The sequence below is a fragment of the Anolis sagrei genome, chromosome 2 (assembly GCF_037176765.1).
Source record: "Anolis sagrei isolate rAnoSag1 chromosome 2, rAnoSag1.mat, whole genome shotgun sequence".
Lineage (NCBI taxonomy): Eukaryota > Metazoa > Chordata > Lepidosauria > Squamata > Dactyloidae > Anolis > Anolis sagrei.
The window spans coordinates 119929351-119942182 of NC_090022.1; the positions used below are offsets into that span (position 1 = coordinate 119929351).

The window sequence follows — 12832 nt, forward strand, 5'->3', positions numbered from 1 at the left end:
TGTTGAGGTTGCTTTGTGTGTTCCTGCCTGGTAGGATGGGGGTGGACTGGATGGCCTTTGTGGTCTCTTTCAACTCTAGGGTTCTATGACAGTCATCTAGTGGGTTCTGGGGCCCCAAGAGGAATACGAGCCCTGCGCCAATGCCCAGACCACTACCAGGAGAAATACTCTTCGACTATGTTGAAATCAAAGCACCCCCGACAGATGGCCACTCAACCTCCGCTTAAAAACCTTCAGAGAAGGAAATTCCACCGAAATGCCCCCGATAAACCCAACCTGAGAAAAAGAAACCACACAAAGGAAGTGAGTTGAAAGAGGGCGGGCCCCCCATTTGCTATAGACGAGTGGGATCCTTCCAGCTCAGCCTTATGGCTTTCCTTAGTCCCGCCCTTTCCAAGGCTGGGCAGGGATTGGCTGTCTCGCGGAAGACGCTCTGGGCGGCTATTGGTCGAGAAGGGCTCACTCCAACGTCACTCCCTCCTAGTGAATGGCTTTAGTCAGTAGGGCTACCTGGACTGATGCAGAGGGAAGCCCGGATGTGCCAGGAGGCGCCTCGATGCAATGTGCGAGAATACAGATTCCTAGGCGAGGAGGAGGAGGAAGAGGAGGGAGGAAGTCAGCTGCAGCCAGAGCTGGTGGTGCTCATCCCCGAGGTGCTGATCTGTTTTTGTCATCATCATCATCATCATCATCATCATCATCATCATCATCATCATCACTATTATTATTACAGGAATTTGTAGGAAGTAATGCAAGAGAAGAATATTTCCAAGACCTGCATACTTCAGTATTATTTTAGTTATATTTATACATACTGTATGTGTGTGTGTGTGTGTATATATATATATATATATATATATATATATATATATATATATATATGTAAAGATATTACCTATGACATTAAGCCCAGTCGTGTCTGACTCTGGGGGTTGGTGCACATCACATCTCCATTTCTAAGCCAAAGAGCTGGCATTGTCCGTAGACACCTCCAAGGTCATGTGGCCAGCATGACTGCGTGGAGCGCCATTACCTTCCTGTTGGAGCGGTACCTACTGATCTCACATTTGCATGTTTTCAAATTGCTAGGTTGGCAGAAGCTGGGGCTAACAGCGGAAGCTCACGCCGCTCCCCGGATTCGAACCTGTGACCTTTCAGTCAACAAGATCAGCAGCTCAGCGGTTTAACCCACTGCGCCACCAGAATCCTCCCCCCTCATATGTGTGTGTGTGTATATATCTATCAGGTTTCTGCAAAGTATAAGGTAGTCTTCAAGGTCTTGTTTGATTTTGGAGGCTAAGCAGGGCCCATCCTGGTTAGCATCTGGATGGGAGACTGCCAGTGAAGACCAGGCTGTATTTCAAAGGAAGGAACTGGCAGAACTTCCTTTGAACCTCTCATGCCTATGAACACTCAATGAAATCCATGGAGCAGCCATAAATAAACAGATGACTTGGAGGCACATACACATCCATAAAGGAGTATTTCTTGGCCTCATGTGACCTATTATCATAACTTCATTTGTATTTAAAACCGTTAAATCTTGGGTGTTGACCTGAAATCAGAGAGGTGCAATGGTGTATACATACCTACTTATTGAAATTCATATAAATATAAATCCCCTTGCTAATCCTAACTAGACCCACTAAACCAATTATTGAAAATAAGTCAACAGTTAACTTGAATGTCTTTGATCCAACAGCTCTATCCTGCTTAAGAACACCAACTGCATTTAGGACCGTACAGCTGTTTACCTTGTTCTCCTTGGGGGCCAGTCCTAAAATTTAGTGGGCCTTACTCTCAAGTAGGAATATGGGTGTTCCTGAATCCCTCCGCTTTGAGACTGGAAGCACTTTGAAAGGAACAGACAAGTCAAAGCATGCTCCACCTCCTCCAGGAGTGTGAACTGGTAGCAGATCACTAGGGTTTTGGACACGATTGTCTCCTAACCTGGCCTACAACAGGTGTGGGCAGACTTTGGCCCTCCAAGTGTTGTGGACTTCAACTCCCACCATTCCTAACAGGTTACTGGGAGTTGTGGGAGTTGAAGTCCAAAACACCCGGAGAGCCAAAGTTTGCCAATGTCTGGCATACAATCACTCAAAAATGCGTGTTTTTGAGTGGTGTCCAGTGACACATTCTCGGATAGTTCTTTGTAAATTGCTGACACAGGACTAAAGAAATGATTTAGCAGATGCAGTTGTGTGTCTTCCAAGTTATTTCTGATGTATGGCAATCCTAAGAGGTTTTCCTGGAAAGATTTATCCAGAAAGGTTTTGCCATTGCCTTATTTTGAGGCTGAGAGAGTGTGACTACCATATGTGCGATTTCACAGGGACCATCATGAAGAAGTGTGACTTCCTAAGGTCACCCAGTGGGTTTCCTTGGATATTTGAACCTTCCAGAGTCACAGTCCAATGCTCAAAATATGTTATGCAGTCTCTTAATAGAGGGCGTCTTTAACCATGGACTAGGTAATCCTTGCCAGTTTTTCTATTCCCCTTTTCAACGTTTGCGTACTCTATATTCTCACAACTAAATTTGACAAGTCCGCACATGCACAGGACCAGAACCATGTGCGCTTCTTTGTATGCATTATATCTATTCTCATGATGCGGCATTAATCCCTAGAACCAGGATTACATACAAGTGTTTCTCAACCTGGGGGTCGGGACCCCTGGGGGGAGGTTGTGAGGGAGGTTTCAGAGGGGTCACCAAAGACCATCAAAAAACACAAATTTCTGATGGTCTTCGGGATTCTTTTGGTAGAGAAGACTGAAGATCTCTCCGCCTGTCCTTCTCTTTCTTTTTGGTGTTGGTGAACTACAACTCCCAGAATTCAAAAACAGCCCCCCCCCCCCCCAGTATTCAGTGTTGGCCATGTAGGTAGTGTGCCAAGAGTGCTCTTTGATTATAGGTGAACTACATCCCAGCAACTACAACTCATCCAGGTGGTTTTGACAGTAGTTGCACATGAATTTGTCTTGTTTGAAGCCCTTCAAAGCTAATGGGTTTGGTCCTACTGGAACCTTTTATTCATTTTTGCTGAAAACTTATTTTTAACCCAATTGCCCTCAACACACTACAAAACCCAAGGCCCTGTTGAATGTAGCCAGGGCAGTTAAAAGTGGAATCACAGTTCTATAAATATGTAGTGTTTAAGAGCTCCTCTCTCCAGTCAATTTTTTATTTAAAAGTATTTATACTGTTTTTTCAGGTCCTTGATCCTCAGTATGGCATGTACGTCTGGCCCTGTGCAGTGGTTTTGGCTCAGTATATCTGGTTTCATAGAAGACTAATCTGCGGCAAGAATGTTTTGGAGGTAAATTTCAATACCTTACACAGTTCATATACTTAATGAAAGTAGCAGGCTTGCTGAAAGGTAATTTTTTTTCTTAAAATGTATCTTGGTAAAATGCAGAGCTATGCTACAAACCTCAAGTACATGTAATAACAGGAACGTGAGTTTACAGTGGCCTCTCTGCATGCAATGGTCTTTAGGTCCAGGGACCCCTGTGAATTCCAAAATCTGTGGATGCTTAAATCCTGTTACATACAATGGCAAAAGGACTACAGCAGGGCATGCCTACTTTATCATGGTAGTGCTTGGCACCTAGCAAAATCAAGGTTAGCTTTTGGGTATTTTCCTCTCAAATATTTCTAAGCCACGGTTGGTTGAATGAGTGGATGCAGAACCCGTGGATATGGATGGCCAAATGCACCTTAGAATAGGCTATACTTTTACTAGGAATTATGTGCAATGTTGACTTACAAAGAAAGTGAACAAAGACAGTGCAAAGGTAGGTTTATGGTTGAACATTAAGAAAAAAAAAATGACGACCACAGATTATTTCCGTAACTTTAAACTAGTGATGCATTGCAATAGCCAAATGCTTTCCATACCATGGCTCAGTCATTAATCAGAATCACAGAAGGCTAGTATTTGAAGGGCAGGATTTTGTAGTGTCAAGACGTATCATTTAATAGTATAGTTAGTATTGGCCATGTATTTCCAATTTTTATTTCTCATTGTCAAAGTGGACAGTGAAGGTGATTGACAGTAATGCTTACTAAGGGAGAAGAAGGTAGTAGGGAAGGAGGAAGTCCATATCCTACATGATAGACTCAGTCGAGGAAGTCATGACTCTGAGTCTGCATGATCTGAACAGGGCTGTGGATAATAGGTTGACTTGAATGTCTCTCCTACTCATTGTAAGTCAGTCAATTTGACTGCAGTTATCAGCATGCTTTTTATTATCATTTTGTAGGTAAAATTAGAAGTTTTGGCTCTTCAGCAATTAAGTGTTTATTCTAGGATGTTTCAGACCCTTAAGATTCATTCCAGCTCTGCGAAGAATGTCGGTGGAAATAATCATAGTTTGCATGTGTCCACCATTTAAGAATATGGGATATTTTAAATTTTGATTGCCATACTAGATACATGCAAGAATGTGAACATGCACCAGCAGCTCAAGGCAAAACATAAGCTATATACCATTTGCTGTGTCCCTTGATCATGCAGATGAAGCACATCAATTTTAAAAAATTGAAAATATAACTGGATTCCATAAAGGAACACAGGCTTCTAGTAATGGGTCATTAATACATAGTTACATTAAGCAATCATTCTAGGAGAAAAAAAATCAACCAAATTTGAAAGGCATCATTATCTGTTAAGACGTGTTATCATTAGAAATGGTGAATTACAAACCAATATTTATCATCCAGCTTGGTGCAGGTGTGAGTCTTCCTGGAATCGTAGCAGCGAAATGTGGAGCAAAAACGATATTGTCAGATAATGCAGAATTCCCTGAGTGTTTGGACAATTGTCGAAGAAGCTGCCAGATGAATAACCTTGCAAGCGTCGCTGTCACAGGAATCACCTGGGGTCATGTATCACCAAGCTTGTTGGCTTTATCTCCAGTGGACATTATTGTGGCATCCGACGTATTTTTTGAACCAGAAGGTAAGTTGTTTGTTGTTTTAGGACTATGATTCATATTGATGTATGTACAAATGTTCCTGTTGCGTTTTTGAAAAAGCTTTTAACATAATTTACACCCCATGGCCTCCCCATCCCCTTGTCTAGCTGGAAGTTTTTTTAAAGCAACATCAGATTGGAAAAATGGTGGAGCTAGAGAAACATAGTGTCTTGTTGCAGCAGTCTGTGTCCAGTAAACAATGCAATAAAAGCATGAGCTGACAAAGCAATTTTAAGTTCAAGCTGATCCTACTGTGGCTACCTGCAACAGGTAAAGGAAGCAGCGGGCTCCTTCAAGATCCATTACCTTTCCAAGTGCGACTGGTGGGGACGAGAGACCTTCTCAGTGGTGGCTCCTCTGTTGTGGAACTCCCTCCCCAATGAAATCAGGTCTGCCCCCTCCCTCCTGGCCTTTTGTAAAAAAAACCCTTAAAATCTGGCTGTAGGATCAAGCATTTGAGCAGTACATGTAGCAATTGGGAAGAAAGTGATTTTGTGTGACCATCAATGGACTGGCCTTGGACTATGATTCTGAACTGGTGAACTCTTTTAAATTGAATGTTTATAACTGTTTTTATTTGCTATTTCAATTGCAATTTTCTATTTTAATGTATTAGTTTGGCATCTAATGGTTATCTGTTGTAAAGCCACCCTGAGTCCCCTTTCCGAGGGCGAGAAGGACGGGGTACAAATGTGAGAAATAAATAAGCAGAACAGTGGGGAGAAAGGCAACAAAACAGAATTCTGGTGAAATAAATCATTTAAAGGTTGCATGTTAATCTAAAAAGATCAGAAACTCTATTCCTTGGGAACATCTACTTGCAAGTATTCGACTATGCTACTTAATTTTTTTCCTTAACTTATCACTGGTTTGCTTCTTTCTTTTTGGACTGCAGCTGCAACAATCCATCACTACTTGTGCTTAGTAGATTTATGGCACATGACCCTTCAGTGGAAGAATTGCCATCCGCCTAATGTCTTGTTTTCCTGGAAACTGAACAAAACTCTTTATGTATTTAAAAAATGTACGGGTGGTCAATGTTCCTTTGTCCTATTCAAATGATGTTTATTGAATCTTCTATGGCATGTAGATACCAAGATCATTTTTCCTTTCCAGAAATGCAGCTGCAAGCCTTTACTCTCAGGGAACATTATGTGTTTGTCTCGTGCTTTGAAGTTGGGACCCCGCCATCATGGCATACGTTTTGTTGTTTGATCATGGATAAAAAATACTCTCAGCTAGAGAAGAAATAGAAAGCTTTAAATTATTTTCAGGCTTTACAATTCCTTGGTCCTTTGTGAAACATGCTAAAATGCTTTAATATATTTAATATTAATATAAAAATTCTTTTAAAGTATGTTAGAAGTTCAGTATTTAATGTTCTTGCACTACAGTATATCATTCCCCCCCCCCCCAAAAAACCCTTAGCCTAATTTATTTGTACTCCTATGTACTCCTAGTCCATTTGCATTTCAGACTTCGAAGACATTCTAAGTACAGTGCACTACTTGATGAGGAAGAACCCACACGCTCAGTTCTGGACAACTTACCAAGTCCGAAGGTATGGTTGTGCCAATTTACTCACTTTTGAGCCAAGCTTCAAGCACTTTCAGAGGCCCATGTTATCATCAGGTTTTATGTGATAAAAGAAAAGCTCACCTGAATTTCACATTTATTTGCAAACAGGTTGAATTTCTGAGAGGCCAATCTTAATGCAATCTGACAAGTCCAGGCCTAGCAGTATAAACATTAAAATGTTAACTATTTTTCAGTGCCGACTGGTCTATTGAAGGATTACTCTACAAGTGGGAGATGGAAAGCATCTGTGTGCCCTTGCAGTCTTTTGAGGCCAACAAGGAACAACTGGTAGGCTCTTTCCTTCCAGGGACACATACTATTGAAATGATGGTCATCACTCCAAAAAAGAAATTTTGTGAAGCGTCTTGAGGACAGATATACTTCTATTTTTAAAATAAATATTTGGAAATCTAAGCTGGTTGTCAGTGGATTAAACTTTATGATAATATCATCTGTTGAAAATTGTCCCCAGTGGATATTGCCGTAAACATACAAAGTAACTGACAATTATCTCTCATCAGTAACAATTCCTTCACTGAGCAACAGACTACTAGAAGCAAAACTCTGGAAGGCCACCTATTCCTTGGGAGCATATTTGAGGCTGGGAGGAGGCATGGCACCTCTTTCCTTACTGCTTTATTAATAGACCAGTCTCATCAGAAGTATTGATACAATGGCCACACACATACCTGTATTTGTCTACTATATTTTGCAACCTCTCACAAAATTCTCCTTATATTGGGTATTAATTTTTGCCGATATACAGCATCTTCCCCTACTTTAATACACAAAACGGAATCAAGACATTTGATTTCAAAAAACTGAACACCAAGAAAGTGTTTTATTGAACTACAGACAGTGGTTATAGTACAGAACGTTTTAAGAGATACTCCAAATTGATACTTAAGAGGAATGAATTAACTGCTTTAACATTACATTTTTATATGCAAGTTCACATATGTAGATGGTCTAAATTTACCATTCTGGAAAAATAAGGTGTGTATATCACCAGCTAGATGTGCTCACTGTATGCTCCATTATTTTTATGCAAGGCCCGGGTGACTGGAAGTGCAGTTGTCAGGCAATTATAATTAACGGGACAGCCATTTGTTTCTGCACAAGGCATCGTTACAGGAGCAATCAGGAGAAAACAGGAAACAGCCAAGCACTCTGCACTGCAACACGCCACCTTAACAGCTAACCAGCATTACTCAACTGCTACACAACTGCGCCTAGTGCACAAAAATACATAAGAGAAGAGATTAGAATTTTGTCTTATAAAAACAAATCTTTCAAAATAATCTGTCAGCTGCAAAGTCTACTGTTTTGACTCGATACTATTTCACCTGAAATATTTGCAAACGCATTGGAATTTAAAATGTCAGAATTGGAGAAGAAAGGCAGAATTTGAGTATTTGGACAGCATTAAGCTATTCAGCATACTAAAGCTGCAGATTGAACTTCGAGGCAGCAAGTCACCAGTTTTATTAGCAAACAAGTCAGCACTATATGAACAAAAATGAAGTTTTACCTCAAATATCCAAGCCAATAATGAAATCTGTAGTCGATCACATCACTAAATTACAAGAAATTTGAATAATAGCAACAAAATGGCACATAAAAGTAATAGTCTGCCATCTGAGGCTCAAAAAGTAAAATAAAAACTTAGACAAAGTGTTACAAAATAACCTTTTTCAATAGCTGGTTGCTTGTGCTGGGGTCTTTCCAATGGACCGGCGATTCAAATGATCGGCTCTCCTCCAAAGGCATCCTTTATGTCGACTTCTCGTCTATTTGATGTATCTAGGTTTGAAAAATGTAGACTTCAGCAAGGAAAATCCTCTCCCCCCTTTCACATTTTGTGGATCCTTTCCTAGTAAGTGCTGGCCTTGTCTTGACACATCTGAGTATACATTACCCACCTCCCACCAGGCACTAATAGTTGGTGCAATGAGACTTTTTGAGGCAAAGACTGTGGATTCTCCATTAACCACAGCACATCGTGTTGAGGAATGCTCAAACTACACTTAATACAAGACCAGCCCAAGTATGTTAAATTACAGATGAGTTCTTATTCAAAATCTTGAACAATCATTAAACAGCCGCATTTCCATAACAGTTCTAGGCCCCCTTCCTTTGAAAAAAACAGGACCAAAAATTTGAGGGAGGTTAAAGACACACTATCCATTTTGCCCACCTAGCACATCTTTTGAGCCCGCAATTGCAGTGTAGAAGCGCCTGGTTTCCATAAAGATTTGCTTTTCAGCTTTGGTTTCTAACAACATTGGAAGCCATTGACCTGTCTGTGTGGCCACAGGCCCGTTTGCCCATTAACAGGATAGTGTATCTTTAACAAGTAAAGACAAACCTGCTCCAACACACGCCCACAGAAACTGGTCCCTGGAGGATCAGCCAAATCAGTTAAAATCTGCAATACTGGCCAATATTCTTTAAGCAAACAGGAGACCGCAGCTTTAGAGGGGAAAATGCAGATGTTGGGTAAGAACAGTAAGAAATAGTCATTTTCAGAAATAGGTAGTGTCGCAAAACAATAGATATTAAAAAGCAAGCTATCAAGAGCAACAAAAGAAGGTATCCTTTCATTAACTACATACTAAAGCACCCTCCTCAGAAGTAAACAACATGCCCCATTAGCTTTTACAGGCTCTAAAATACTCCAGGAAGGACCCCAATTGCTATAAAAAAGGGGCACACATGCAGGGCCAGCCGCCCAGAAGGCACCTTACCATTGCCTTAAGAGGACACGGCTCCTTCCTCTTCGGGAGACTTGGGCGGGCTCTTGGAACGGGAGCGCGACTTGGACTCCCTCTTGGAGACCGGTGGTGGGCTTCTCGACCGGGAGCGGGACCTGGACCGGGAGCGAGATCTAGATGGGGAGGAGGACTTGGACTTCGACCTTCGGGCTGAGCGAGACTTGGAAGTGGAGCGAGAGCGCGACCGGGTGCGGGAGCGGGACTTGGAGCGGCTGTAGCGAGATCGGCTCCGGGAGCGGGACCGGCTTCTGCTCCGGGATCGGCTGCGACGGCGCCTCCTGGGGCTGCAAGAGAAGGGAGAGAGAGAGGTTGAGGGGGAAGGAAACACAGGCAGAAAGGTGGGTGGGTTTGTGTAATGTTGCAACACTCTAGTTCAGGGATGGGCAAACCTTGGCCCTCCAGGTGTTCTGGACTTCAACTACAACAATTCACAACAGCTGGTTCGCCCATGCCTGCCCTAGTTGCTTTGAATGGGGAGTTTCATTCACAAGGGCGGGGACGCAGGCAGGCTGGCTCCCCTTCCTCTTGTCACGTGGCTGCCGTGGGGCTCAACTTTCTCTTTCCTGTCTTCCCGCCACCTCACTTCTGCCTTTTTTCCTGCCTGACACCCCTCCATGAATCACTCTTCACATGCTGCCAGGCACTAAGAGCGCACCTACACTGTAGAATTAGCTCAGTTCTATACAAGCAGAAACGTATTATAGAAACAGAGTTGGAGGAGATCCCAAGGGCCACCCAATCCAACCCCTTCAAGAAGGGCAGCCTTGCCGTGGTTTGAATGATTTGCGCACGGGTCTAAAAGGTTTCCTCTTGCAGGCAAAGACAAAAAAAGCACCCTATTATAACAGAAAAAAATATTTCCACACTAGACTGTAAGGGTTTCTTTTTCCTCCCTGTTGGGCTTCACACCTCACATGAGTCAGGAAAAAAACCCTCCCAAGGTAGAATGACTGCAGTTTGGCTGAAGGCGGTGGGATCCTGGGACACTAGCGCCATTTGGCAAAGAAAAACGTTGAAACTACAGCTCCCGTGACCACTTTTTTTTTTGTAAACAGCATATTTGAGAGTGATTAGTTCCTAGACCGTTAGTACTTTGTTCAGCACTTAATACACGGTTGCACTATCCCTTGCCCAGCCCTTTTATAGTTTGGCCATTGGTATTTTGAACCTGTCTGATGGGAGCTATACTGAAACCGGTTTGTAGGTATTTTCTGTATGTTTTAGTCGGGTTTTAGGTTTAATTGGTCTGCTTCGTTTTTCCTTTCTGGCCATTCAAGGTTTGGCCTTATATGTTGGAAACCGCCTTGAGTCTCATCGGGGAGAGAAATAAAGTTATATTATTATATTATTACTGTAACTTGTCATGAATCCCACCCCTTCCCGCTCTAGCTGTGTTCCGTGGGCTGGCTGAGGCCCGTGCTTGAGGGAGGCCCAAGCGCCCCCCCCCCCCCCAGGGCCGCTGGCTCACCTCCTGCTGCGCCGCCCGTATCCTCCTCCGCTGCCGTATCGGCGAGGCGGGGGCCCGCGGCGGCTGTGGTGGGAGTCGGGGGGCCGCCCGTAGCGCGCCATCTGGACGCGGAGCTCCCTGCCGTCGAGCACGGCCCCGTCCATGGCGTCCATGGCGTCCTCGGCGTCGCGCTTGTCGTGGAAGCGGACGAAGGCGAAGCCGCGGCTCTCCTTGGTGTAGCGGTCGCGGGGGATGTAGACGTCACCCACGCGGCCGTACTTCTCGAAGACGCGGCGGAGCGTGTCCGGGGAGGTGCGGTAGGTCAGGTTGTCCACCTTCAGCGAGGTCATGCCCTCCACGTCCGGCGGCGGGCGCCCGTAGCTCATGGTGGCCGAAAGGAGGAGGAGGAGGACGAAGGGGACCACGAAGACGACGACGACAACGGGCGAGGAGGCCCTCTCTCAGGGACCCGGATGGAAGCACGCGGCGCGGGGCCTCAGTTGTGAGCCGCCATCTCCGCGCGGCGCCACGAGCGAATGAGCCTGGGCCCGCCCTTCCTCCCGCACTTAAGCGCCGCCACAAAATGGCCGCCGACCCTGACCCGGAAGGGACCCTCGGCACCACCCACTCGCCCTCCCTCTCTTCTCAGTTATACCTCAGTCATACCTCAGCTATAGACTAATCATTTCGTATGCATGAGCTAAAATGGCGGGGGTTCTTGTTTCCAACAGCATGTTTTTAAACCATATTTTTCCTTATTGCGTTCAAATGCTCGGGTGTCCGTTAGGGCGCAACCCGGAAGGGAATGATGGGATCCTCGCCCCGCGCTCTCTCCCCTCTGCAGAAAATGATTTTCAAATCGCACTAAATGTGACAGAAGTGTGTTCTGGGATACCCTTTTTAAAAATCATAAACATTTAGTCTTGTATTTTAGACGTGAATGGACAGGACGGCGTTTGTCCGAAGAGGAAAATCCTGCATTCAAAATGGCGCCCAAAGAAAGGACGGAGCCGAGGGCTCCCTCAGGCGCGCGCACGGCGTCGGTGACGCGCACGTCACAGGCAAGCAAAAGCCGCCCGTCTCTGAGCCGCAGTGAAGAGGGGCCAGCCAGTCTCGGGAGGGGCGTGGCCACGCTTCGCCCCGCCCCCTGCGTCCTCTCTGAGTGAGGCCTAGGCGGCGCCCCTGGCTCCTTCGACGCACATGGAGCCTTTTGTCTTTTCTCTCTCGTGTTGGCTTACTCTTGGCTGTTAAAGCACAGCTAGCAGAGGGAGGGGCTGAAGGCAGCAGAGAAAGACAACATGAGAGACTAGTGAGCAAAGATTTCAGCTTTTCAGAACTTCTAATTGGAGTGGATGCTGAGTAAAGGGGAGTTATTTGCACTCCCATTTTACTGTGCTTTGAATGCGATTTTCCTTCTTGGCAGGAGGTTGGACTGAATCATAGAATCAAAGAGTTGGAAGAGACCTCATGGGCCATCCAGTCCAACCCCCTGCCAAGAAGCAGGAATATTTCATTCAAATCACCCCTGACAGATGGCCATCCAGCCTCTGTTTAAAAGCTTCCAAAGAAGGAGCCTCCACCACACTCCGGGGCAAAGAGGTCCACTGCTGAACGGCTCTCACAGTCAGGAAGTTCTTTCTCTTGTTCAGATGGAATCTCCTTTCTTGTAGTTTGAAGCCATTGTTTCGCATCGTAGTCTCCAGGGAAGCAGAAAACAAGCTTGCTCCCTCCTCCCTGTGGCTTCCTTTCACCTCTATATACATGGCTATCATGTCTCCTCTCAGCCTTCTCTTCTTCAGGCTAAACATGCCCAGCTCCTTAAGTCACTCCTTATAGGGCTTGTTCTCCAGACCCTTGATCATTTTAGTCGCCCTCCTCTGGACACATTCCAGCTTGTCAACATCTCTCTTGAATTGTGGTGCCCAGAATTGGACACAATATTCCAGGTGTGGTCTAACCAAGTCAGAATAGAGGGGTAGCATTACTTCCCTAGATCTAGACACTATGCTCCTATTGATGCAGGCCAAAATCCCATTGGCTTTTTTTGCCGC

At 44.7% G+C, this 12832-nt stretch overlaps 2 protein-coding genes across 3 annotated transcripts; one reads left to right on the forward strand and one right to left on the reverse strand.

The window, feature by feature from the left end:
* The first annotated feature begins 458 nt into the window (after positions 1–458).
* On the forward strand, positions 459–6974 carry METTL23 (methyltransferase 23, arginine). The gene is made up of 5 exons (XM_060759831.2): positions 459–653; positions 3218–3322; positions 4729–4966; positions 6459–6543; positions 6755–6974. Exons 1-5 carry the CDS (start codon positions 519–521, stop codon positions 6927–6929), a joined length of 738 nt encoding a protein of 245 aa, XP_060615814.2. The 5' UTR covers positions 459–518; the 3' UTR covers positions 6930–6974.
* A 392-nt stretch (positions 6975–7366) lies between these two features.
* On the reverse strand, positions 7367–11359 carry SRSF2 (serine and arginine rich splicing factor 2). Of its 2 annotated transcripts, XR_009630728.2 has the most exons (4): positions 10803–11359; positions 9308–9618; positions 8250–8363; positions 7367–7792 (listed from the first exon to the last, which is right to left on the reverse strand). XR_009630728.2 is itself a non-coding variant. In XM_060764591.2 (3 exons), exons 1-2 carry the CDS (start codon positions 11165–11167, stop codon positions 9315–9317), a joined length of 669 nt encoding a protein of 222 aa, XP_060620574.1. In that variant the 5' UTR covers positions 11168–11359; the 3' UTR covers positions 7367–8363; positions 9308–9314. The 2 variants fall into 2 exon arrangements, 1 of the variants encoding a protein (XP_060620574.1); XM_060764591.2 differs by having other exon boundaries at positions 7367–8363.
* Between the last annotated feature and the right edge of the window lie 1473 nt (positions 11360–12832).